Source organism: Anomaloglossus baeobatrachus, chromosome 2 (assembly GCF_048569485.1).
Source record: "Anomaloglossus baeobatrachus isolate aAnoBae1 chromosome 2, aAnoBae1.hap1, whole genome shotgun sequence".
Classification (NCBI taxonomy): Eukaryota; Metazoa; Chordata; class Amphibia; order Anura; family Aromobatidae; genus Anomaloglossus; species Anomaloglossus baeobatrachus.
Window position 1 is genome coordinate 527,948,402 of NC_134354.1, and position 26,092 is coordinate 527,974,493.

Genomic DNA, 26,092 nt, shown 5'->3' on the forward strand with positions numbered 1-26,092 from the left:
CACATATACCTCAGTTAAAGCTGGGATGACACTGGTTTATCTCGCCTATGTTTAGTGTGTACGACAGGAAAGCACCCAATTTATATGTTAAATATGATCAATAGGGTTTCATTAGTCTGATGTATCCCAAAAGCTGGTTTATATCAATGTATTGTTTAAAAATATCTGAAATGGTGTAATAATTACAATATGGCAACGTTTGTCAGATGCTACTAATGGGCATCTATCACAGCCTCTGATTAACTTGTATACATGCAAGGGAAATTTCCTAGTATTTATATCTATATACATAATAAATATATATATATATATATATATATATATATATATATATATATATATATATATATATATATATATATATATATATATATATATATATATATATATATATATATATATATATATATATATAATGACCAATATAATTTCTTTTATATAGTGCTATTACCCCTTACTGCTGAAGCCTGTTTGCACATTTCTGACCAGCGTCACTTTATGCGGTAATAACGCTTCATCATAGCTCAGTGATTCGGACACTATTTTTGTGACACATTGTACGTCATATTAGTAATAAAGTTATGTTGAAAGTTTATTTGTAAAAATATTTGAATTTTAGTTAAAATTTTGCAATTTTCGTTCTTTTAATTTTAAAATTTGTATTCCCTTAAACCAGAGAGGTATGTCACGCAAAATAGTTAAAGGGAACCTGTCATCAGAAATTGACCTTTAAACCTAAAAGATTCCCCCTCTGCAGCTTGTGGGCTGCATTCTAGCAAGGTTCCTGTACTTTGTGCCCTCTTTTAAACCAAATTAAACACTTTATAAAGTTGTACCTTTTTGCCTGCAATTCTTGTAAATTCTCCATGTGGGCGGGCCGTGTGGTGTCGGTTACTGTCCCTCCTTCTGGTTTACGCCGTCCCCCATTGCTTCATTTCATAGATCAGGACGCCGCCCACAGCGCCCGAGGTCCCGGGCACGCGAGGACTGCTGGTGACGTGGTCGCAGGCACGATATTATGGGCGGCGCTGTGAATGCATCACAAGTGCCCGCCCATAATACCGTGGCCGCGCTCTCCCCTTTGCCTCCTGCGTTCTGAGCAAGTGCTGGCCAAATGATCCGACGTCACCTTCTTCCCATCCTGCTCTGCAGCAGGAAATAGATGGGAGGAGCGGATCAGGCCACCACAGGTTACGAGGAGACGCTTGCGCAGAACGCAGGAGGCAAAGGGGAAAGTGCGGTCACGAGGTTATGGGCGGCACTTGCTGATGACACTCACAGCGCCGCCCATAACCTCGTGCCCGCGCAAAGCGTCACCAGCGGTCACACGTGCACACAGTGCACGGCACCGCTACAGTTGCACAGTGCATGCGTGGGGCCACGGGCGCCCAGGGGCGGCGTCCTGAGGTTTGAAATTCAGCGTTCGGGGGCGGCGTAAATCGGCAGGAGGACAGTAACCGACACCAGGCAGCCTGCGCCCATGGATAATTTTCAAAATTTGCATACGAAAAGGTACAAGTTTATAAAGTATTTATTTTGGTATAAAAAAGGCCACAAAAACTATAGGAGCCTTGCTAGAATGCAGCCCAGGAGCTGCAGAGGGGGGAACTTTTAGGTTTACAGGTAAATTTCTGATGACAGGTTCCCTTTTAAATACTTCCCACATCTACTATCAATCAGCACCATTTTGTAAATATAATTTTATTTTTCTGTTGTGTTAGGAAGTTAGAACGGTTAACCCCTTCACGACCATGGACGGATATATCAGTCATGGAGCGTGTCCCGTTAAGCCCCGCCCCCTGCCACGGGCAGGCGGCGTTGATCGGCACACATATCAGCTGTTTTCAACAGCTGACATGTGTGCCTGCATGTTACGAGTGGAATCGCATTCCACCCGTAACATTAACCCCTTACATCTCTCTGCCAAAGTCTGGCATCGAGATGTATATATGCGCGGTGAAGATTTTCACTTATTACCGCCCCCACCGGAAGTCACGTGAGTGATCTCGTGACTATCGGTGGTTGCCATCGTAGCACAGGGTCATGTGATGACGCCTGGAGCTATGACGTTTCACTTTCGTTTTCCCTCGGCCCGGAGGCCAGTGAAGCAGGAAGTGACTGAATCTGCTGTTTATAGCTGTATAGCTGTGATCAGCAGATATATAAGAGCGATCGGATTGCTGATCGCTATAGCCCCCTAGGGGGACTAGTAAAATAATAATTAAAAAAAAAAAAAAAAGTAAAAAAAACGTTTTAAAAAATAAAATAAAAAAAACCCTAAAAGTTCAAATCACCCCCCTTTCCCCCCATTGAAAATTAAAGGGTTAAAAAGTAAATAAATATACACATATTTGGTATCGCTGCGTTCAGAAATGCCCGATCTATCAAAATATAAATTAATCTGATTGGTAAACGGCGTAGTGGTAAAAAAAATTCCAAACACCAAAATTACGTTTTTTTGGTCGCTGCAAGTTTTGCGCAAAATGCAATAACAGGCGATCAAAATGTAGCATCTGCGCAAAAATGGTACCATTAGAAACGACAGCTCGAGACGCAAAAAATAAGCAGTCACTGAGCCATAGATCCCAAAAAATAACGCTACGGGTTTCGGAAAATGGCGCAAAACGTACGCCATTGGACAAACTTGTGACTTTTAACCCCTTAGATACAAGTAAACTTATACATGTTTGGTGTCTACAAACTCGCACCGACCTCAGGAATCATTCCCACATATCAGTATTACCATATAGTGAACACCGTGAATAAAACATCCCAAAAACTATTGTGCCATCACACTTTTTTTTGCAGTTTTTCCACACTTGGAATTTTTTTGCTGTTTTCCAGTACACCATATGGTAAAACTTATGGTTTCATTTAAAAGTACAACTCGTCCCGCAAAAAACAAGCCCTCATATGGCAAGATTGACGGAAAAATAAAAAAGTTACGCCTCTTGGAAGAAGGGGAGCAAAAAGCAAAAACGGAAAGTGCCATGGGGCTGAAGGGGTTAAAAGATTATCAGCAATTTCTCCTTTTACCAACAAAATTTACAAAACTATTTTTTTAATGACCATTTCACATTTGAAGTGACTTGGTTGGAGGGGCCTATATGACCGAAAATACCGAAAAGTGACACCATTTTAAAAATGACACCCCCTCAGGCTGCACAAAATCACATGCAAGAAGTTTATTAACCCTTTAGGTGCTTCACAGGAATTAAAGAAATGAGGAAGGTAAAAAATGAATGTTTTCCTTTTTCCACTTTCACAAGGGTAACAGGAGAAAATAGACCATATAATGTCTTGTGCAATTTCTCCTGAGTACGCCGATACTTCATATGTGGTGGAAAACTACTGTTTGGGTGCACGTCCAGGACTAGGAAGGGAAGGAGCACCATGTGACTTTTGGAATGGAAAATTGGCTGAAATAGGTAGCGGATGTCCTGTCGTGTTTGTAGAGCCCCTGATGTGCCTAAACAGTGGAAACCCGGCACAAGTGATCCCCTTTTGAAAACTAAACTCCTAAAGAAAATGTCCTTAATTTGTGGTGAGCACCTTGAACATTGAGTTGTGAAAGTGAAAAAAATGCATTTTTCACATAAAAATGTTGCTTTTGCCCCAAATGATTAATTTTCATAAGGGTAACAGGAGAAATGGAGTGTATAATTTATTGTGCAATATCTCAATACCCCATTTGTGGTGGAAAAAATACTTTTTGGGCGCACTGCAGGTTTAGAAGGAAAGTATTGTTTGAATTTTGGAGCACCATTTTGGCTGGAGTAGATGGGATGTCACATTTGAAGAGCACCTGCCATGACAAAACAGTGGAAACCCCTATAATGTAGCGGAGCGGGTACTTCACCGCTCAGCATACTGTGTGTGGCTAAAATTGCGCCCCTGCAATTTGAGTGACAGCGCACATGACCGTATATTCTGAATCTGATCGATTATGTAAATGACACTTGGATAAATTTGTGATCACAGTTTGATGTGAGTGTCCGCTTACTGTGATCAGATTCTTTGGCAGGAGGAGAACCTTAGCACAGGTGAGGAGGAGGTGGAGACTGAAATTTCTCCATATTCTTCAGAAATCGTACTGCACTCAAATATGTGGATTTTCCTCCCATAAACCTGCACAGTTTGCATTTACCCTAAGGTGTCTTCTTGGGGCGCCTCGTTAGCCTTCCAATTAGGCTATGTGCCCACGCTAGAATGTCCCTGCGGATTTTTTTGCCTGAAAATCCGCGACTTTCGCGGCAAATCCGCACCCGCGGATTTGCCGCGGATTTTGATGCGGATTTTTTTTTTTTTTTTTTCCCATTCAAAGCCAAAAATCCGCACCAAATCTGCACCAAACAATTGACATGCTGCAGATTTTTCCGGATCAAAATCCGCGGCAAATCCGCCGCGGAAAAATCCGCAGCATGGGCACAGCATTTCCAAAATGCCATTGAAATGGCTTGGAAGTGCTGCTGCTGCAGATTTTCGGCAAATCCGCGGTAAATCCGCGGCAAAATCCGTGGTAAATCCGCGGTAAATCCTGTAGCGTGGGCACATAGCCTTAAGCTCTATTGTAAAGTATTGAACATCTTCCTAGAGGAAACCACTTCTATTGCACTTGGTGTCTGTGAAAGCCTAAAGCCGTTCACACTGATCCCATTACAGCGTATGGGAAAGCGACTGCTGTTCACATGTACAGGTTTTTCATTGTTTTATTTTTTGCCGCCTTTTCTGCCTTTTTGTTCTTGCAGACCCTCTCAAAAATAGAAAAAGATGTAGTGTTAATAAGTGTTAATTCAGCAGCGTTGTGTTGCACAAATACTAATGTTCTTCCTTTTCTTTCCAGCATTCATACAGTCAGAAAATGTGATTGAAGTGCTGCGATTTGATGAAGGAGGCCTTCTAGAGGTAATTTTAGGGCTCGGTGAATGGGTATGTCATGGCTGATAAACTGCATAAACGTCCGAGGACATCACTTGTGTCTGCAGTAAGGCAACGTGTGGTCCTGTGAGTCATGGCTGCTTAATAATATGTATTATGTGACCGCTATTATGACGTTTGTGTAGACTACATGCTCACGGCCTGCTGTGATGGTAGGGGGTGAAGCAGAGCTGCACATGGCACTAGTAATAAAATGTCCAGCATCTTCTCAGACACCTCTGTATAAGTTTAGAAGTTTTATTTTACTTGTCCTACCTTGTAATCCATGTGCAGGGTGACCCAGCAATTGTGTTCTGTAATCCTACACATGTGGATTGCCATATTTCTAAAGGTCCAGTCACACTAAGCAACTTACCAGCGATCCCAACAACAATAGGGATCGCTGGTAAGTTGCTAGGAGGTTGCTGGTGAGATATCACACTGCGACGCTCCAGCGATCCCACCAGCAACCTGACCTGGCAGGGATCGCTGGAGCGTCGCTACACGAGTTGCTGGTGAGCTCACCAGCAACCAGTGACCAGCCCCCAGCGCCGCGTGGAAGATGCTGCGCTTGGTAACTAAGGTAAATATCGGGTAACCAATTTACCTTGGTTACCAGTGCACGCAGCTACACGTGCAGAGAGCAGGGCACACTGAGCGCTGGCTCCCTGCTCTCCTAGTTACAGCACACATCGGGTTAATTACCCGATGTGTGCTGCAGCTAAATGTGCACAGAGCAGGGAGCAGCGCACAATGCTTAGCGCTGGCTCCCTGCTCTCCTAGCTACAGCACACATCGGGTTAATTAACCCGATGTGTCTTGCAGCTACATGTGCACAGAGCAGGAGCCGGCACTGACAGAGCGGCGGAGGCTGGTAACAAAGGTAAATATCGGGTAACCAAGGACAGGGCTTCTTGGTTACCCGATGTTTACATTGGTTACCAGCCTCCGCAGAAGCCGGCTCCTGCTGCCTGCACATTTAGTTGTTGCTGTCTCGCTGTCACACACAGCGATCTCTGCTTCACAGCGGGACAGCAACAACTAAAAAATGGCCCAGGACATTCAGCAACAACCAACGACCTCACAGCAGGGGCCAGGTTGTTGCTGGATGTCACACACAGCAACATCGCTAGCAACGTCACAAAAGTTGTTCGTTAGCAGCGATGTTGCTAGCGATGTTGCTTAGTGTGACGGGGCCTTAAGCCATGTATGTATACTAAAAGGTGAGATTTCTTGGAGGTTATGTTCCCACAGCTTGCACAGCAAATTTCTAGATTACAATTGCAGCATTGTGAATGTTTTCCTGAAAGGTTTTCATTTTTCTTGTACCTGGACCTCTGGGTGTCTGCACCCACCACTAGAGGGAGCAGGGGAGGTTACTGCTTACTGTATAATATGTGATGGCCTCTCCTGCTCCCTCTAGTGGTGACTGCAGGCAGCCAAAATGTCCAGGTCAATCCACAGTAACAGCAGGGGTAAATACTGCCCTGACTGGTCACTACACACTGTAGTAGAAACGCTGCCATTGGCTGATAGTCCACAGTGGATTTTATGGTGATGGTGGTTAGTCTTTGTCCGTATGTAACGTCACTGGTCAATCACGCTGCACTCTGGTGCATGTGCCCTATCTATTAAGGGAAAGCTGTCACCAGGTTTATTGCTACCTAATCAAAGAACATCATAATATAGGGGCAGAGATCCTGAATACAGATGTCACTTACTGGACTGCTTAGTGTAGTTTTTTTTTATGAAATCACAAATCACTTATTTGGCAGTTTTCTGCCTATGCACAGTGTACTCGCAGAAAGTTCTGGATGGAGATGTACAGAGCTCTGCATCAGACAACTGGAGATCTCCTGCAGATAAAATGAAATGAGACCAAGCAGCCCAGTAAGTGACACATCGTTGGAGTCATGGCTTCTGCCCCTAAATCAAGCTGCTCTCAGATAAGGTAGCAAAAACCTGGTGACAGATTTCCTTTAATATAATTCATTCTGTACTGGGGAAAATACCTACGCAGTGTACCAGTGTTAGCAGTAGCATTGAAAGTTATCGGTGGAAATGACTTACTGATCATGGGGTTCTCGCCACTCGGACCCTCAGTGATCCTCAAAAATGGGGCCAAATGGAGCAGAAGTGCACATGCTCGATCTCTGCTCCGATTATGGGTCTCCCTGAGAAAGTAGAGTGCAGTGTTTGCCTATGGTACCGCTGGCAATAGCCAATGATTGGAGTGGAGGCCGAGCATACATTGGTCTGCTCTATGCAGTACTGGGCCATGCTGGGCCTCGTTCTGTGTCGGGGGAGGGTGCCAGCTTTCTGGCCCCCAGTGATCAGTATGCTATTCCCTATGCTAAGGATATGGAATAACCTCCAGTTCTGTGAAGACTCCTTTAGTAAACACTCCCCTCACCCATTATTGGTATATATGGCATCAGATGATCATCAGTCAAAAGGTCTTCAGTTGTGGTCTTTGTAATGTGTCCTCTGTGCTCTCCATGCCCAGATCTCACCATATTACTTGGTGTTATATGTTTAGGTGTGATGATTGTATAGTTTTTTGCTTCTACTGCAGAGATTCCCTACCCCCTTATTACATGCGTGCACATGACGGGTGCTGGGAATGTTTTATCTTGTTTTGTCCTTCCACTTCTATAGGAATTAGCTTTATTTACATTAAACAAGGCCTCTCTGCAGGTCAGGAGCACAGCGTTTTGTTGTGTTTTTTTTTTTTTCTCCATTGTTAGATATAACAAGCTAATTCGGTTTCTCTATTTACCATCAGCCTTGGGGCACGATGAATATATGGAGCTTGTCTGGTCAGCTCACTTCAGAGGGTTGTACCTGTGCATAGGAAAGGGCAGGATCTTGCAGAAAGGCGTATTCTAGAAACGTCCTCAGGGTGAGATGACTTATATGTGTTGTCTCAGTAAGACTGTGTTATGTATATGGAGAATATGGCTACGGAGATGAGACCTAGTGCATATATGTATAACATGCAGAAATAGTGCCTGTTTCTATTATACTAAATACTGAGGTGTGCACGTGGCCTTACATGAATGAACTCCGTACATTCTAGGCAATGTTTTCCAGTCTGTTATATTGCCATTCGGAAATGAAGGAAGTGATTAAGGTTTATTATTATTTTACTACATAGTATGGTCCATTAGTTCTCCTTGTATCTCTGTTGCACAGACTTTGACTTGTAATAACATATTAGAAGCTCTTCTTACTCTGGTTTTAGCAGTAATGGACTAAGTGAAATGTACAAAGTCCGGAAGAAGAAAAAAGTTGCTTTATCAATACTCTTCCTTCACAATAAACATGATCATACGGTAGATCCAAAGTATTTTTCTCTATTGCCGGGATCACACTGACACTGACGTGTAGCGTCTGACATGAGCGAGAATTGGATGCTATATGATATTGACCCTCAGCTCAAACTCTCCTGCGAGCGTGAGCAGTGTCATTCTACTGTGATGCGATTCTCTAACATGTGAGAATCAGGGCACTGATAAGGAGAGCTTAAACTCTCCATCGTCTCCATTGTCTGTCTCTATGTATACCGCACTGCACTCGGCTGTCATCTGAGTGCAGTCAGATGTCTCACACGCACGCATAGACTTTTATGGGTGCACGTGATACCAGATGTGCTGCCAATCGCAAAAAATGCGTTTTTTTTTTTGTTTTTTTTTTTTACCCCTTAGATAAACCTAAACCTATACATGTTTGCTATCTACGAACTCGCACCAACCTGAGGCATCACACCGACATATCAGTTTTACCGTATAGTGAATACTGCGAATAAACTAACCCAAAAGCATTCATGCAATTGCACTTTTTTATTGCATTTTTTTTTAGACTTGGAATTTTTTTGCCGTTTTCCAGTACACTATATGGCAAAACTTATGGCTTCATTTAAAACTACAGCTCTTCCCGCAAAAAATAAGCCCTCACATGGTAAGATTGATGGAAAACTAAAAAGGTTACGGGTCTCTGAAGAAGGGGAGCGAGGAAAATCGCCAGGGGTGAAGTGGTTAAAAGGCCTTTGGCAAATAACGCGTGCTATGTTTTTTATTATTATTATTATTATTATTATTATTATTATTATTATAGCGCCATTTATTCCATGGCGCTTTACAAGTGAAAGAGGGTATACGTACAACAATCATTAACAGTACAAGACAGACTGGTATAGGAGGAGAGAGGACCCTGCCCGCGAGGGCTCACAGTCTACAGGGAATGGGTGAGGGTACAATAGGTGAGGACAGAGCTGGTTGCGCAGTGGTCTATGTGCAACTTATTTAGTATTATATATTGTGCAATAGTGTTTAATAGAAAAAAATCCTTCACAGTTGCAAAATTATGTCTGTCTCTGATGGTTTTGAATTTTTGTTTTATTTTGTAAATTACAGAAAAAAGTGTCAGTCTTCCTTCCAACACTGCAGGATGGAGCAGACCCCAGGATAAAGGATGCGGGCAGAACAGGTTCAGATACTGCTGAAACAACCACTGCCAAACCTATCCGTCATGGAAGTGGTGGCTGCTTAGAATTAAAGAGGTGGTTCACCCCTTTTCACTACCGGCCACATCAATATTATATTGAGAAACAAGGTTTCTCTCAAATACCTTGTGTTGCCAATAGTGCCTGTGAGCAGTGCTATTGTGCTCCGCTCTTCCCCAATACGTGACCCCTGAGCCCCATGACCTCAGATGTCTGGTGATGTCACGTCAACGTCAAGTTGAGCTGACATCACTGCGGCCGGCCCCAGTCTTCCTGAGTGACCGGGCTGTGGGCGGCGTTTCACAGCTCGTCACCGCCCAGTGTCACAGCGCAGCATCCCTCCTGCTTGCAGCGCTCTGCAGTGAAGGAGGAGGGAGCAGGGAGATGCTGGGCTGTGACAACACAAGGTATTTGAGAGAAACCTTGTTTCTCAACATAATACTGATGTAACCAGTAATAAAATCGGGTGAACCACCCTTTTAATGCACACACACAAGGCTTATAAAGGGCGCCAATCACACAGATACGTGTGATGCACAGCGTCCAGCTTACAGCCTGATGATAACACCCATACTGTTAGATCAGACAAGCTGCCAAACAAGGTATAAGTCCTTCCTATAGGACAGACACCCCAGTTGTCCCAACCAACATTAAAGGGCCTGGGTGCATCTTACATAGTGCTTTGGTTTTCTGATCTGCGTGGTGAATACTCCAAAGGGGTTTTCAGAAACTTTATTTATTTATTTATTTTTTTTTTTAACTAAGGGCCTAAGAACGAACAGGCAGGTAGATAGCCTGTCAGCTCTTACACCCATAGTAAAAAATAATAGTCCCTGATTACCACTTTAAAGGGAACATATGATGGTAAAAATGGTATCTTATCTACTGGGGTATGTTATAGCAGGAGGAGCTGATCAGCTTAATATACTTATTTGTGGGCAAAGTTCCAGTAAAACTTTTTATTGATTGACAAACACCAGGGTTTTCAATCAGTGAATAGGACCGCCCTCTGGACTTATCGATACGCTTCGGAGTCAAAGCAGTAAGGAGGTGGCACTCGCCATATAATATTCCTCATTTATTGTAAACAAAGGGACATTAAAAAGTAGAGAGGGATGCGGGGGCGTCAGAAGTCCTTATACTGGACACAATCATACCTGTATGAATTACATGCAGAGGTAGCTGACAGTCAGTAGGAGGACCGCCCACTGGACTCCTCCAGATGATCAGCAGGGATTTCAATGAATAAAATACAAGTTGGGTTTTTCTAACTTGTATATCATTCTGGTTTCCTTTGCCATGCGGTCCACAGATAACTGTATACAACATGACAGGTTTCCTACATATCTTTATAGACCTATATCAAGAGCATAAAAAGCTAATTGTGTACTATAATTTACCCTGGTGCTTCTAAAAGGTCAGAAGGCAGTTATCACACTACTAAGAGAAGATCATTACAGAGGCTAAATCCTTTTTCTTGTCTCTATTGGATGCAGTGTGGATTCAGTGTCTGGTATAGCTGCTCCAATGTATAGCTACATTTGATTCATCTTCACTGCCCAGGAATCTGGATTCAGCCACTCTCAATATTGTCTTTTTATAAAAAATAATGACGTCAGCCTAAGTTTACCCTCTAAGTTTATACACAGACCGTCAGATGCAGGATTACAGAAGACTATAACCTATTTAGTAAGGTGAATGTTAGTAACACTGTAGCTAGGACGGAGTACACATAATTCATCTGATAAGCAATAATTAGAATGGAGCAAGAGCAGCAAAGTTCAAGTAATCCTCCATAACAAAGCTGGGGCAGCCTTTCACACATATACAGGTGTATTCACGTTGCCATGTGATGACATGGGAGCGGGTTGCCATTCATTCATTTTCTATAAATAGGAAAGGCTGGTTCTCCAATATGTTAGGCATTCGTTGTGTTGAAGACTGCTGGCTACTATAAAAACACATACACACTCTCACACACACTTTTTTATACAGTATGTGTGTATGTATATATGTTTTTTTTTTTGTTTTTTTTAGAAGCCTGACCTGCATAGGAATGTAACTACTGTATGTAAATCCTTTGGGAAGTTAGTCCCTCAAGTGGTTGACCTCTTTTCCTCTTTATGGTTCTCAGTTAGTAGGTGTTTGCTGCATAATCTTAGCAGCACAATCTAGGAGGGGCTGTGACCCTGATTCCAGTGATGTCACCTACTAAGTTGTGTGTGTTTCAATGAAATCAGTGTTTTTTCAGCTGGAGATAATTACTAGATGTCTTGTGCCTCCTAGTCAACCACTCTGTATAACCAAGCCCCCACCACTGATCAGCAGCATTCTGTCATTGTATAGTGTTCTCAGAAACCTGCCTATCGGTTATTTTCGTGGGCTTATACGGAGCTCAGCATTTAGAAAACGGCTAGATCTGTAGCAGAGAAAACCAGTTATTGTAGCACTATGACAGCTAGAAGACCAGTCAGCAATAAATTGTTGGAATCAGGGTCTTTGCCCCTAAATCATGCTGCTGTCAGATTACATAGCAAAAACCTGCTGACAAAATACCTTTAACGAGGTCATGTCACCAGGTCAGAAGTGGACAGATTTTGTTCTTATTTCACTTCAATTTCTTCCTTTTGAGTAATCCAGTTTTGTTTGTTTTTTTTTAATCTGCCAGACATTTCAGCAATATGGCATTTTTTTTTTATTTACTACTAATTTTTATGTTTTTTAACCATTGTCAGGCTGCATAATTTTGCCAAAATTTCTCGACCCCTTATCTCGTAAGGGGGTGGAGATATTTTATTGAAATTCGGCCAATATATTCTGGACCAAAACTGCTGAGATGTCACGAAATTTCAGCCCTATACGGCTTTTCGGGAAAAAAAAAAAAAAATGATTGTAATTTAAAAAGGGAATAGTTACAATTGTACCTATTCAGCCGGACGAAGGTTAATAGTGATGAGTGAGAACTACCATGCTCTGGTGCTCATTACGCGAAACGAGCAGGTCAGACACTTGGATGGGCTCGACTCAAGTACAGAGTATAATGGAAGTCAATGGTATCTTTTCGGAAAAGTGCTAGACTTCCCCATAGACTTCCATTATACTCTGGTACTCAAAATGCGCCCACCAAGTATCTGACCTGCTCGTTTCGAGTACAGAGCACCCGAGCATGGTAGTGCTCGCTCAGCACTAGTTTTTATCTAAGGGGCTCTGCTCACAGGGTTCTGTTGTGAATAGTTTTGAATAGTCCCATTTGGGCATTGCCTCCATGGTAAAGTCCTTTAAAAATTTGCTCTAAACAAAAAGGCCCGTATCTCTGAAACCATTAAAAATAAAACAATTTATACTTCTCAGAGGAGAAGTGGAAATATAATTACTTTAGTGGCGCTTTAAATATAAGTCTCCCTGTACCTAGCGTTATACTTGCCCTCTGGCGTCTTCATACTTTTCAGCATCGCTGCAGGCCCATCTTATGACTATAACTTGTGACTGGTCGGAGGTGAGAAGTTATATCACAAGATTTCAGTGCAACTCTGAGAACCAGCACGAGGCTCTCATAGAGATGTATGGAGTTGTGACCTTCAGCACGTTCCATGAAACACTGGAGCTGTCGACAGGTTAAAAATCAAAGGAGACTGACAGAAGCGGTGGTGATAGAAGATGAAGATAGCGACAGGAGAGTATAAGACGGGGGGCAGGGGACATAGACTGAAAGGGAGTCTGTAAGCAGAGTTTTGCTACCTCAGAGAGCAGCATGATGTTGTCAGAGATCCTGAATCCAATAATGTATCACTTAGATTACTGGCTACAGCCATTTTGACACAATCAGATTTTTTAGATTTAGCCATGTAGCAGAGCTGGGAGAGCTGTCCCACCCACACCATTCTCACTATAGAGATTGTACATTGACAGTGAGACGTCAGTCAGAGGAGGGGGCTAGCTGGACTGCCGTGTGCGTGACTTTGTGGTCCAGCAATGATAAGGGTCTTGCTACTTAAACACAGCAAATAAAAAGATCAGACTCTGACAAGACAGCCAGCCCTGAATTCACTGTTAAAGGGAACCTGTCAGGTGCAATATGTACCCAGATACATGAGCAGTTCTGGGTGCATATTGCTAATCCCTGCCTAACCGTCCCTGCATACACTAGTATAGATAAACAGATCTTTACAAAAAGTATTTCTAAAGATCGTTTCTTATATGCTAATGAGGCCAGCGACTAGTCCCACGGGTGTGAGTTCCCTTGGCTTGCTGGCCCACATAGCACGGTAGCACTCCCCTGTGAGAGTACTAATATGCTAATGAGTGCTTTCGCCGCACATACCTCAGTCTTGATGGCAGCCGACGGAGGATGGATGCGCACTGTGCATGATCCGGAGTCCTCAGCACTTCGGGTCATGTGCACTATACCTCACCGAAACCGGGAAGCTTACACCTGGCAGCAATTTAGTGCGCATGATCGGAAGGCCATGCTATGTGGGCCGGCTAGCCAAGTGAACTCACAGCCTTGAGACTAGTCCCTGGCCTCATTAGCATATAAGAAACGATCTTTAGAAATACTTTTTGTAAAGATCTCTTTATCTATGCTAGTGTATGCAGGGACGGTTAGGCAGGGATTAGCAATATGCACCCAGATCTGCTCATGTATCTGGGTGCATATTGCACCTGACAGGTTCCCTTTAATCCTTGCAGTATGCTGGCTTCAGTTTACATAGCAAAAACCGGCGGACAGATTCCCTTTAAAGCACCACTCCCAGCTGTGCAATAAAAATACACAAAATACACAAAACGCTGGAGTGGTGCTTTAAATAGTAGGGAATGTAGTACAATGATGTGCAGTGGTGGGTTGTGAGCCTTTTTTTTTTTTTTTTTTTATACACTAACACCAAGACATTTGTTGCTTGCATAATTACTTTTATGCACCAGTACCTTTTGTAGCACTGAATGTTTCTTGTCATTTCTTGTACCAAATACCAAATGTTACTGTGTGTCTGTCAAATGTTGTATATAAAACATTTCCTGTATTCCTTGTGCAGCTAAAGCACCACTGGGCGATACTCAAGTCTATGTAGATGGGCGATAGTTACCCCACTACTTCATTTGAATAGGGGAAATAATACAAATGAAATAGGACACTCAATAGCCAGCAAGTATGTCTTCACCTGTTACTGGATCATCATTTTATAGGAGCGGACGATTGATTATGTACTTGGTAATCTTGACCTAACTGCCTTTTTTTTTTCCTTCTTTTACAGACAGAGACAACTATAGGCCTCAGTTCTTATCAGCAGAAAAGGTGAGTTGTTTTCTGGATGCTGATGGGATTCCTGGAATTGTCTGTGCCTGCATTACACCACTATCTGGCTATTGATTTCTCACTGCTCAAGGCGCCTGTGCTGCTTCCTTGGTGGTACCTGAAGCATAACCCATTAGTCATAGAGAATCCGTAGTGAATCCTAAGCGTATGTCAGTGTAAATATCCTCTTGTGTGTAATGATCATGCTCCCTGCGATAGCATGCTGCATCGGAAGCAAACCTTACATTATAGAACTTTCAGGATCTTAATCTTTTAGGTCTAGTGTTGAAATGCCATTTTTTTTAAATCTATTTTTTTTTTATTTTTGCTTCTGTACTCTCATTTTAGTTCTGTGTATCTAGAGAAGGAAAAACTTAAATGGTCAAGTGCATTGTTTTTTCTTTGGGACTGCGGACATCCCATCCCTGTACGTGTCATGGTACAGTCTCCATAGCTTACAAGAGATGCAATCTACTGAGAAGCCTAAAGGAACCTATACACCCTCAATAGCTATCAGTTAAACACTTATCTGGCTGACAGTTAGGCCTAAGGCCGCTTTCACACTTGCGTTCAGCGCAATCCGCCGCTATGGAGAATAGCGAAGTTCGTTAACGCACTGCGCTATTCTCCATAGACTTGTATTGACGATGCACTGTAACGCAAGTGTCTGCCTTTCATCCGCTGGATGACGCTGCGTCGTTATTTTGACGCAGCGTCGAGCGGAAGGAACGCTACATGTAGCGTTTTTTGGGTCCTTAAAATAACGCACCTTGACGGATTCCATTGGAATCCGCCAAGGTGTCTAATGATTGTCTATGGTGGCGGATTCTGCCGCTATGCGCTAATCGGTGGAATCCGCTGACTGATTCCGTCACGTTCTACTGAGCATGCTCAGCATGTCCAGCAGAACGATCTGAATCGTTTAAAATCACTCCTGGTCTCTCTCCCCCCTCTCACCCCCTCTCTCATGCTCACCGATCATGAGCGCGATGCTGCACAGCTGTCACAAAGCTCCAGCGGCTTTTCCTCTTTTGAAAATGCCGGCTGCTCATTATTCCATCTAATATTCCCTGCTTCCCCCGCCCACCGGCGCCTATGATTGGTTGCAGTCAGACTTGCCCCCACGCTGAGTGACAGCTGTTTCACTGCAACCAATCACAGCCACCAGTGGGCGGGTCTTTATCGTGCAGTACAATAAATGAATAAAAACCGGCGTGTGGTCCCCCCAATTTTGATACTAGCCAAGGTAAAGTCACACGGATGAAGGCTGGTATTCTCAGGATGGGGAGCCCCACGTTATTTTTAGGCTGGTGGGGGCTCCCCATATCAGCCAGCAGCCACCTGGAATTGCCGCATCCATTTTAGATGCACCAGTCCTGTGACTACCCAGCTCATCCCGAATTGCCTTGGTGCGGTGGCAATCGAGGTAATGAGTTAATGGCAGCAGCCCATAGCTGCCACTAAGTCCTAGGTTAATCATCGCAGGCGTCTATGAGACACCCACAATGATTAACCTGTAAGTGAAAGTAACTAAACACATACACCTGAAAAAATACTTTATTTGGAATAAAAGATAAAAAACACCCTCTTTCACCACTTTATTAATGCCCAAATACCCCTCCAGGTCCCGTCGTAATCCACACGAGGTCCCGCAACGCATCCAGCTCTGCCACATGAAGCTGACAGAAGCGGCCGTAGAACACTGTCGCTCTCTGTCAGCTCCAGGCAGCAACTGAAGTGAGTCACACTGTCAGTGGGGACGTCACTGAGGTAGTGTATGCGGTGATGAAGGGAGCGGTAGTGCCAGTGTGTATGCGGTGATGAGTGCGGTAGTGCCTGGTTGTGTGCGGTGATGATGGGTGTGGTAGTTCCTGCGTGTGTGCGGTGATGATGGGGGTGGTAATGCCTGGGTGTGTGCAGTGATGATGATGAGTGCAGTAGTGCCGGGTTGTGTGTGCAGTGATGATGGGGGCTCTCTCTCGGCTTAACGCAACGCGTTATTTCACAGTAATCCGTTGCCGTTATATCACACTATTTATAATGCATCCGTCACATGCGTTACACAATGCACTGTGACGGATGCCGTTCAACGCTAGTGTGAAAGCGGCCTAAGACACACGGCATGAAAATCGGACCGAGTGGAATGCGATAAAACATCACATTCCACTCGAACCAATATTAACCTGTGTCAGCACCCATGAGCGATTATTTTCTCGGCTCCAATCGGTCTGAGAAAACAATCACAGCATGCTGTGATTGTAATGCCAGACTTTTTCTCTCGCACCCATTCAAGTCTATGGGCGCGAGCGAAAGATCACACTACACTCGCAGTACACCGGTATACCGCGCGTGCAGGGCGAGAATGGCAATAGCCGGCAACAGAGGAGAGAGGGAGATAAATCCCTCCCTCTTCTCCTCAGCGTTGGCTCGCCCCTTTTCAGCGTTGGCCCGCCCCTCGCAGCTGAGGTCCGATCGCATGATTGGACCTCAGTCGCAGTGACATTCGCATGACACTCTGGTCCTGCTGTGCTGCCAGCGTGAGCTGAGTGTCATGCGAGGATCGCATTAGTCCCCACGTGGCCCCGGCCTTATTCTTCACATTTCCCCCTTATGGCTAAGCATGCATGTCTATTTAATGGGATGAGGGATATAAGTTGTCTCCAGATATCTCTGCCGACAGCGTATTTTCCTACAAATCAATGTATTATTGTATTCCACACTCATCTGCCAGATTTTTGTAGACCTCTGTTTGTGGACTACATAGTCATGGACAGAAAAAGTTGATTGCTAGACAGTTCTCAAAAAGTTGGAGGCATGCAGTTGTCTAAAATGTGTTGTATGTTGTAACATTAAAGGGCTTGTTTATGACATTTATGGCATATCCACAGGAGCCCCATACGTGGGACTCTTCCCTTCACACGTCCCCTGAATGCGGTCCCCTAATACCCCGTTGTGAGTGATGCGGTGGCCTCAGTGGCAGGACGGGTGGTCATGTATGCGCAACATGTACCTTCACTGCTATAAGATTTCTGTATACAGCTATGCAAATGCGCTCTGCAGTATTCGCACCTCCAGTGGATATCGGCGGACAACCCCTTTAATGTTACTCTTTATTGGAGACCCTGAACACCTGTCCAATTCCATTAGTCATGTATTTCAGTGGTCGCTATGCATTGTGATGGGTAGCATTCACCAAACATTGGCAAAGCCAGATTTGTCCCTCAGACTAAGAAGCAGGAATCATCCCTATGAATGCTTTGACACCAATGTCTGTTTTATACCACAGTTTCATTGACCACATTTTCTGCTCGGCTAGATGTGCAGTGGCTTGTTGGGGACGATGTAATTGGTAATGATGGTAGTAACATACTCACCGGTGCTCGTCTTCTCCTGCATTCTGTGGTGCTTTGGCATCACATTACTGCGTTTATGACCTGCCGAATCACTCAGTGGTGGCTGTATGGAGTGGAGGTCACTTTGTGAATTTTCTCACTGTTGTGAGTCTCCATTTGCTTCTTTCTAAGTCTCATAGACTTGCACTGAGAAATGAAGTGCAGCTCCACACAGTGATCCTGCAGGTTACAGAAGAGGTGACCCGGTAATGGACTGGGCCGGAGCGCAGCTGAAACCGGGTGAAGACTGCAACTGACGAGCGTTACTGCCATCATTACACTTACACCAGGAGCCCTAACACAGGCAAATAAAAGACTGAATTGGGGCTTTAAAATCATTGAGCACTTAATCCAACCCATTAGTGTTTGCTTCATTTTCTGACTCTGTGGCGGAATCATCTGAACTCAATAATTAGGAGGAGTGCCCAGATATTTATGGCTATATAATGTCTTTAGTAATTGTATTTAATAACTGTATGTCACCAACACTGGGTTGAAAGCCAATGTAAGCTGTTATCAGAGCCAAATTATACCCAGCTATGCCCTACAATTTGGTGTTCAGATTTAACACACCTGCTCCCCTATTCACCCCTGAGACTTTATAATGCTAATGGCTCACATGAAACTGGGGAAGGAAAATGGTTATTGGGGCACAATTTGGCCATTTTCATTTCGGGGTGTGCTCACTTTGTTGCCATCGGTTCAGACATTAATGGATGTGTGTAGCGTTATTTAGAGGGCACACAAACTTTACACTTATACAAGCCGTACACTGACTATTTAGATTGTATCAAAGTGTGATATCTTCAGTGTTTTCCCATGAAAAGATACAATAAAATATTTACATAACGGGAGTGTGTACTTGCATATACGCACCCTTCCCTTTTTGGTATTTGTAGCTTTCTCGGAGTGATTGTCTGCAGCGTTACAGCCTTCTCTCCTGTAATCTCATCTATCCCCATTACTCAACGGGGTCTAAATGACAGGAGAAGGGGTATCAATAACATACTACATAGTGTGTATGTGTTGAAAGCTAGCAATGTCAATCACCTAAAAGGGAAGCATACACATACGGAGCGGCCAGAATGGTGCACCTAAAGGGAATCTGTCACTGTGTTGTTTTTTTCTCCATGTAATGTGAAAGCAACATGATGTAGGGGCAGAGACCAGATTCCAACAATGTATTGCTTATTGGTCCTCTTGCTGTCATTTGGTAACAATTTGTTTTCTTTTCTGCAGATTTACCAAATGCCTGAATGCTGACCTCTGTTTAGTCCAGGCCACACCACTGATTGGCAGCTTTCTGTGTAAACCATATATTGGCAGAGGGTTACTAATCAGTGGTGGGGACAGGGTTACACTGAGCAGGAGGACTTTGATCTGAGACAGCTAGTCATCTAGTGATAATCTCCTGCTGATAAAACACTGATTTTTATTGAAACTAGAACAATCACCACAGTAAGCAACTCTGTCTTTGCCCCTACATCATGCTGCTCTGAGATTGCCTAGAAAACACTTTGATAAATTCCCTTTACACACACAGACATCCAACAGTGCACTGTACATCCAAATTAGCATATTTTAATAAAATTATTTTATGGATATAGGAGTCAGCAAAATATAAGCGAGCGTTTTGGTTTTAACCTCTTCACAACCAAGAACATACCTGTACGTCCTTGGCAGTGTCTGTCCCTTTAATGCGTGATCTAAAGTGCTCTGGCGGGTATTGCGCTGTTCCCTGCCACCATCGCCAGCCCTGTGTCGTATTCACGGGGCGCCAGTGGGTTGGCACGGCGGTGTGGGGTCAGATGATGAGCGGTAAACGGCGTAGTGATTAAAAAAAATGCACACCCGCCAAAATTACAGTGTCTTTGGTCACCACAACATCCAAATATTGCATCTACACAAAAAAGGTATAATTAAAAATGTCAGTTCAAAATGTAAAATATAAGCAGCCACTGAGCCCCAGATCCCAAAAATGAGAATGGTAAGGGTCTCAGAAAATGACGGCAAAAGAGCAATTCTATTTTTTTGGACAAATCTCAGAATTTTTTTCACCACTTATATAAAAGTAAAACTATACATGTATATGGTATCTGTGAAAACGTACCGATCTGGGGAATCATAATGCCAGGTCAGTCTTACCATATAGTGAACATGGTGAATAAAAAAACCAAAAACAAACATGCAATTGCACTTTTTTGGAGAAATTCATTGCACTTGGAGTGTTTTGGTTCCCCCCCCCCTTGTTTCCAGTACAATATGGGGCAGAATGACTGGTGCCATTCAAAAGTATCTCATCCCATAGAAAGTAAGCCCCATATGGCTATATTGACAGAAAAATAAAAAAGTAATGGCTCTTGCAAGAAGGTGAAGAAAAAACGGAAAATCACCCCGGAGGTGAAGGGGTTATGTTTTCTGTTTGGCTGTATGCTTGATTTAGGCTACTTTCACACATCCGGTTTTTGCTCTGCGGCACAATACGGCGCTCTGCAGAAAAACCGCAACAGTTTTTCTTTTTTTGCCGCCGGTTGCGGGTTTTTTTTTTTGCATAGACTTACATTAGTGCCGTATTGTGCCGCATGGGCTTGCGTTCGGTCCGGTTTTTGCCGCATGCGGCAGATTTAGCCGATGCCGCGGCCGGATGGAACGTTACCTGCAAGGTTTTTTGCTCTGGCAAAAAAACCGCATCCGGCCGCTGCGGCGCATTTTTCAATGCATGCCTATGGACGCCGGATGCGACGCGGAAATAACCGCATCCGGCCGCCGCATGCGGTTTCTTCCACTGCGCATGCTCAGCATGCTGCAACCGGAAAAAAACGGACGGGCTGCATGTAAAAACTTATGCAAAGGATGCGGTGTTTTCGCCGCATAGGTTTCACAGCCGGATTGAGCCGCACTGCTCAAACCGGATGTGTGAAAGTAGCCTAAATTGTAAGTTTGAGTTAATGGATTCTCATTAAATACAGCAGTGTCTCTCAAACTCATGGTCCTAAACGTGGCTTTTCATTGTAGACGATGTACAGATCTTCTGTTTCATCAAGTGCAGACGTGCTGGAGAGACTTCTCGGCTTCAGCGATCTATGCTGTGACTATACTGTTCAGTGTTTTGAGTTATTCTGAGTGCTTCGGCTAGGTACGTCACCTATAAATAGAGCTGGAGAGGTGTGTGAAGTGGCTGAGGATGATTGGCTGTACCCCTCTATGGGAGTGTCTGCGGGGCCTGTCACTGCATTCCTGCAGCTGTAACGCATAAGCTTTTTATTGGCTCCGTGCTATACTTCCTAGTGGTGATCTCATGTTACATTAGAATTCCTAGTTTTTCTTCTACCTGCTGATACTGTCTAAAATGTAACGTTTTTTTTGTATTAAATGCATGAAATAGGATGTTTCTTACAGTATGTCCCCTGACTCCAAATCTGCTTTCACAACTTTTCTATCAGGCAGGGATTTTCAGTAACACTCCTTTTACACTTTTGACTTTTTTTTTTTTTTTTATTATTATTATTACTTTATTTTTATAGATTTTCTTGAATATTTAGCTGCAGGCTCATCCTTTTTTAGTCCCCAATAGTATTTTGTGACTCCATTTCCGTTGTATATTGAAACATATTGCATCCCAAGTCTTTGTAGTGTTGTAGTAACGCGGTCACAAGATCTCTATAGTTTGGTGCTTCACAGCCACTTTTTTGAACGAGTCCCACACCGGTGCCTCCGTCTCTTAGTTTTGTGGCCCCCAATAAAATTCCTTCCTTCATCTTGGCCTCGCTGATTTGTGGAAACTTGTTTCTGGAGTATGCAGAACCCTCGCCATCACGATCCATCGCCTTGACAAAGTTCATCTGCCCAAGTTGTATGTGGAGTAACGGAAGGAAAACATTTTCTGGAGCTTTTAGTGGCTGATGCAGGACATTTTTTCTTCTAGGAGTCACACTGTTTCTTGGTGGCCACTGTTTTTTTGTGATATGGTTTTGCAGTCTCTGGTGTCCCATTTGCAGAGAAAACAACAAACCTTGATATAGCCAAGGTGCACCTTCAGATCACCACAAATCTTACACTCTTAGTTTTTGTGACGGATTTTTGACAGAATCTGGATGTTTTCATTTATTGCTTTCAGACTTGCTGCATTAGCAAAAGGAATTTGTAGATTTTCATTGCCATTATGCAGAAGTACCTCTTTTAACCCCTTCACCCCCGGCCACTAAAACACCCTAATGACCGGGCCATTTTTTGCAATTCTGACCAGTGTCACTTTGACAGGTTATAACTCTGGAACGCTTCAACGGATCCTGGCGATTCTGAGATTGTTTTTTCGTGACATATTGTACTTCATGTCAGTGGTAAATTTAGGCCGATATGTTTTGCGTTTATTTGTGAAAATTTCGCAAATTTCAAACTTTGAAAATTTATGCCCATAAATCTGAGAGATATGTCACACAAAATAGTTACTAAATAACATTTCCCACTTGTCTACTTTACACCAGCGCAATTTTCGAAACAAATTTTTTTTCCGTTAGGAAGTTAGAAGGGGTCAAAGGTCATCAGCAAATTCTCATTTTTCCAACAAAATTTACAAAATAATTTTTTTAGGGACCACATTACATTTGAGGTGACTTTGAGAGGCCGAGCTGACAGAAAATACCCAAAAGTGACCCCATTCTAAAAACTACACCCCTCACACTGCTCAAAACCACATCCAATAAGTTTATTAACCCTTTAGGTGCTTCACAGGAACCAAAGCAATGTGGAAGGAAAAAATGAAAATTTTACTTTTTAACACAAAAATGTTACTTTAGCCATAAAATTTTCATTTTTACAAGGGAGAAAAGAGAAAGTACACAATACAATTTATTGTGCATGTTCTCCTGAGTACGCTGATACCCCATATGTGGTAAAAATCAATTGTTTGGGCGCACGGCAGAGCTCGGAAGGGAAGGAGCGCCATTTGAATTTTTGAACGCAAAATTAGCTGCACTCATTAGCGGACGCCATGTCGGGTTTGAAGACCCCCTGAGGTGCCTAAACAATGGAGCTCCCCCACAAGTGACCCCATTTTGGAAACTAGAGGCCTCAAATAATTTTTCTAGATGTTTGGTGAGCACTTTGAACCCCTGGGGGCTTCACAAAAGTTTATAGCGTTGAGCCGTGAAAAGAAAAAAATTTTTTTTTACCACAAAACGGTTGCTTCAACTAGGTAGCTTTTTTTTTCACAAGGCTATCAGGAAAAAATGCACCATAAAATGTATTGTGCATTTTCTCCTGAGTACGCAGATACCTCATATGTGGTGGAAAGTAATTGTTTGGGCGCATGGCGGGGCTCAGAAGAGAAGGAGCGCCATTTGACAGCAAAATTGGTTGGAATCATTAGCGGACGCCATGTCACGTTTGGAGACCCCTTATGGTGCCTAAACAGTGGAGCTCCCCCACAAGTGACACCATTTTGGAAACTAGAGCCCTCAAATAATTTTTCTAGATGTTTGGTGAGCACTTTGAACACCTGGGGGCTTCACAGAAGTTTATAGCGTTGAGCCGTGAAAAGAAAAAATTTTTTTTTTACCACAAAACGGTTGCTTCAACTAGGTAGCTTTTTTTTTCACAAGGGTAACAGGAAAAAATGCACCATAAAACGTATTGTGCAATTTCTCCTGAGTACGCAGATACCTCATATGTGGTGGAAAGTAATTGTTTGAGCGCATGGCGGGGCTCAGAAGAGAAGGAGCGCCATTTGACTTTTCAAACGCACAGACGCAGTGCACTGATCGGCCGCTGCAGGACGCACGGTCGGATGCGATAAAAAAAAGCGTCGGGGATACGTAAAAAAAAAGTCACGCCAAAAATTGACCATGGATGCAGATACGTTATGTGCATCCCTGATCAGCGCTTGGCGGGACGCACGGACGGATGCGATACAAAAAGCGTCGCAAATACGGAAAAAAGTCACGCCAAAAATTGAGCAGGGATGCCGATCCGTTATCTGCATCCCTAATCAGCGCTCGGCGGGACGCACGGACGGATGCGATACAAAAAGCGTCGTGAATACGGAAAAAAAGTCACGCCAAAAACTGACCACGGATGCCGATCCGTTATGTGCATCCCTGATCAGCGCTTGGCGGGATGCACGGACGGATGCGATACAAAAAGCGTCGTGAATACGGAAAAAAAAGTCACGCCAAAAATTGAGCAGGGATGCCGATCCGTTATCTGCATCCCTGATCAGCGCTTGGCGGGACGCACGGACGGATGCGATACAAAAAGCGTCGTGAATACGGAAAAAAGTCACGCCAAAAATTGACCATGGATGCCGATCCGTTATCTGCATCCCTGATCAGCGCTTGGCGGGACGCACGGACGGATGCGATACAAAAAGCGTCGGGGATACGGAAAAAAAAAAGTCACGCCAAAAATTGAGCAGGGATGCCGATCCGTTATCTGCATTCCTGATCAGCGCTTGGCGGGACGCAGATCGCGGGGGGGGCACGGCAGGGGCTATCACGGCAGCGCGCAGGGGCACCACGGGAGCGCGCACGGGCTGCAAAGTGAGCACAGTACTCACTTTGCAGCAGCAGCGGTGACCTCAGCAGCAGCGGTGGTAGCAGATCGGGATGCCGGGGGGCAGATCGGGGCGTAGGGGGGCAGATCGGGGCGTAGGGGGGCAGATCGGGGGGGGCACGGGCAGGGGCCTTCACGGCAGCGCGCAGGGACACCACAGGAGCGCGCACAGGCTGCAAAGTGAGCACAGTACTCACTTTGCAGCAGCAGCGGTGACCTCAGCAGCAGCGGTGGTCGCAGATCGGGATGCCGGGGGGCAGATCGGGGCGTAGGGGGGCAGATCGGGGGGGGCACGGGCAGGGGCCTTCACGGGAGCGCGCAGGGGCCTTCACAGGAGCGCGCAGGGAGCGGAATACTTACCATTGGAGCAGGAGCGGCGGAGACATCAGAGGCGGCGGCGGCAGCAGCAGCGGTGGCGTGGTACCAAAAGTACCAGCCACTCCACGCTGCAGACATATTGGGGGAGGGCTCACAGGCCAGCACAGGCCTGAGGAGGGCGGCCACCGGCAGATCAGACCGCCCCACTGCACACTGATTGGAGCGATTGCGCGTCATAGCACGATCGCTCCAATCAGTGCTGCAGGGGCTGGGGGCGGCATGTTTGAGGTCCACCTATGATATGCTGCAGTAGCTGCGGCATCTCATAGCTGGATCTCACAGGATCGCACTAATTCGGGCATTATTTTTGCCGAAATTAGTGCGATCGATGTGGTTGGCGGTTCAGATTTGAACAGCCAATCACATCGATCGTCGATAGGGGGTGGCGATGCCGCCCCCCCTGGGGTCAAGCAAAGGTCCCCTGCTGTAAGAAACAGCAGGGGACATCATTTGAAAGCCGTTGCTATGGCCACGGCAATCAAATGAAGTTTAGGCAGTAAAATTACGTCCCTGGTCGTTAAGTCACGTTAAAATAGGACGTAATTTTACTGCCCGCGGTCGTGAAGGGGTTAACCCCTTAACACTTTTTTTTAACGGCGGCCGTTCAAGGCGCTTCTTCCTCAGCGCCACTTTTTAACGGCCCTGAGGAATAAGTGAATAGTGCCCCCCTGTGCACAAAATTCCTGTGGGGCACAGCTGTATGACACCAGCAGACATTGTCCGCGTCAAGTTTCTGGAATTGATCGGGGCCGAATAAACCCTTAAATACTGCTGTAAATCGTCACACCGGTATTTAAGAGGTTAAAAGGGATTTCAAAGTGCCCCCCCCCCAATGATCGTAATTGCGGGTTCCGATCGATGCCATGGTATCCTGAGGTCATCTGATGACCCCAGAGAATGGTGGCCTGTTAGATCCTGCTATGAACGCTTACATTGGTGGTTTCCATATATATCTTAAAAACCATGATTTATAGAGAACCCCCAATGGAAGCACTCACTATGAGGCAGATGGTGAAGCATCCCGGCTTCAGAGAGGTGTGCTGCGTATGATAGGAAGAA

The 26,092-nt window shown here is 44.5% G+C and overlaps 1 protein-coding gene across 5 annotated transcripts in view; it reads left to right on the forward strand.

Moving 5' to 3' along the window:
• Positions 1–26,092, forward strand: part of TMEM131 (transmembrane protein 131) — a 252,048-nt gene that overhangs the window by 24,082 nt on the left and 201,874 nt on the right. For all 5 annotated transcript variants that reach the window (XM_075336598.1, XM_075336600.1, XM_075336599.1 and 2 more), the window contains exons 2-3: positions 4,844–4,905; positions 14,674–14,714. In XM_075336598.1, the coding sequence (XP_075192713.1) occupies positions 4,844–4,905; positions 14,674–14,714 (103 nt within the window). The remainder of the gene's footprint in view (positions 1–4,843; positions 4,906–14,673; positions 14,715–26,092) is intronic.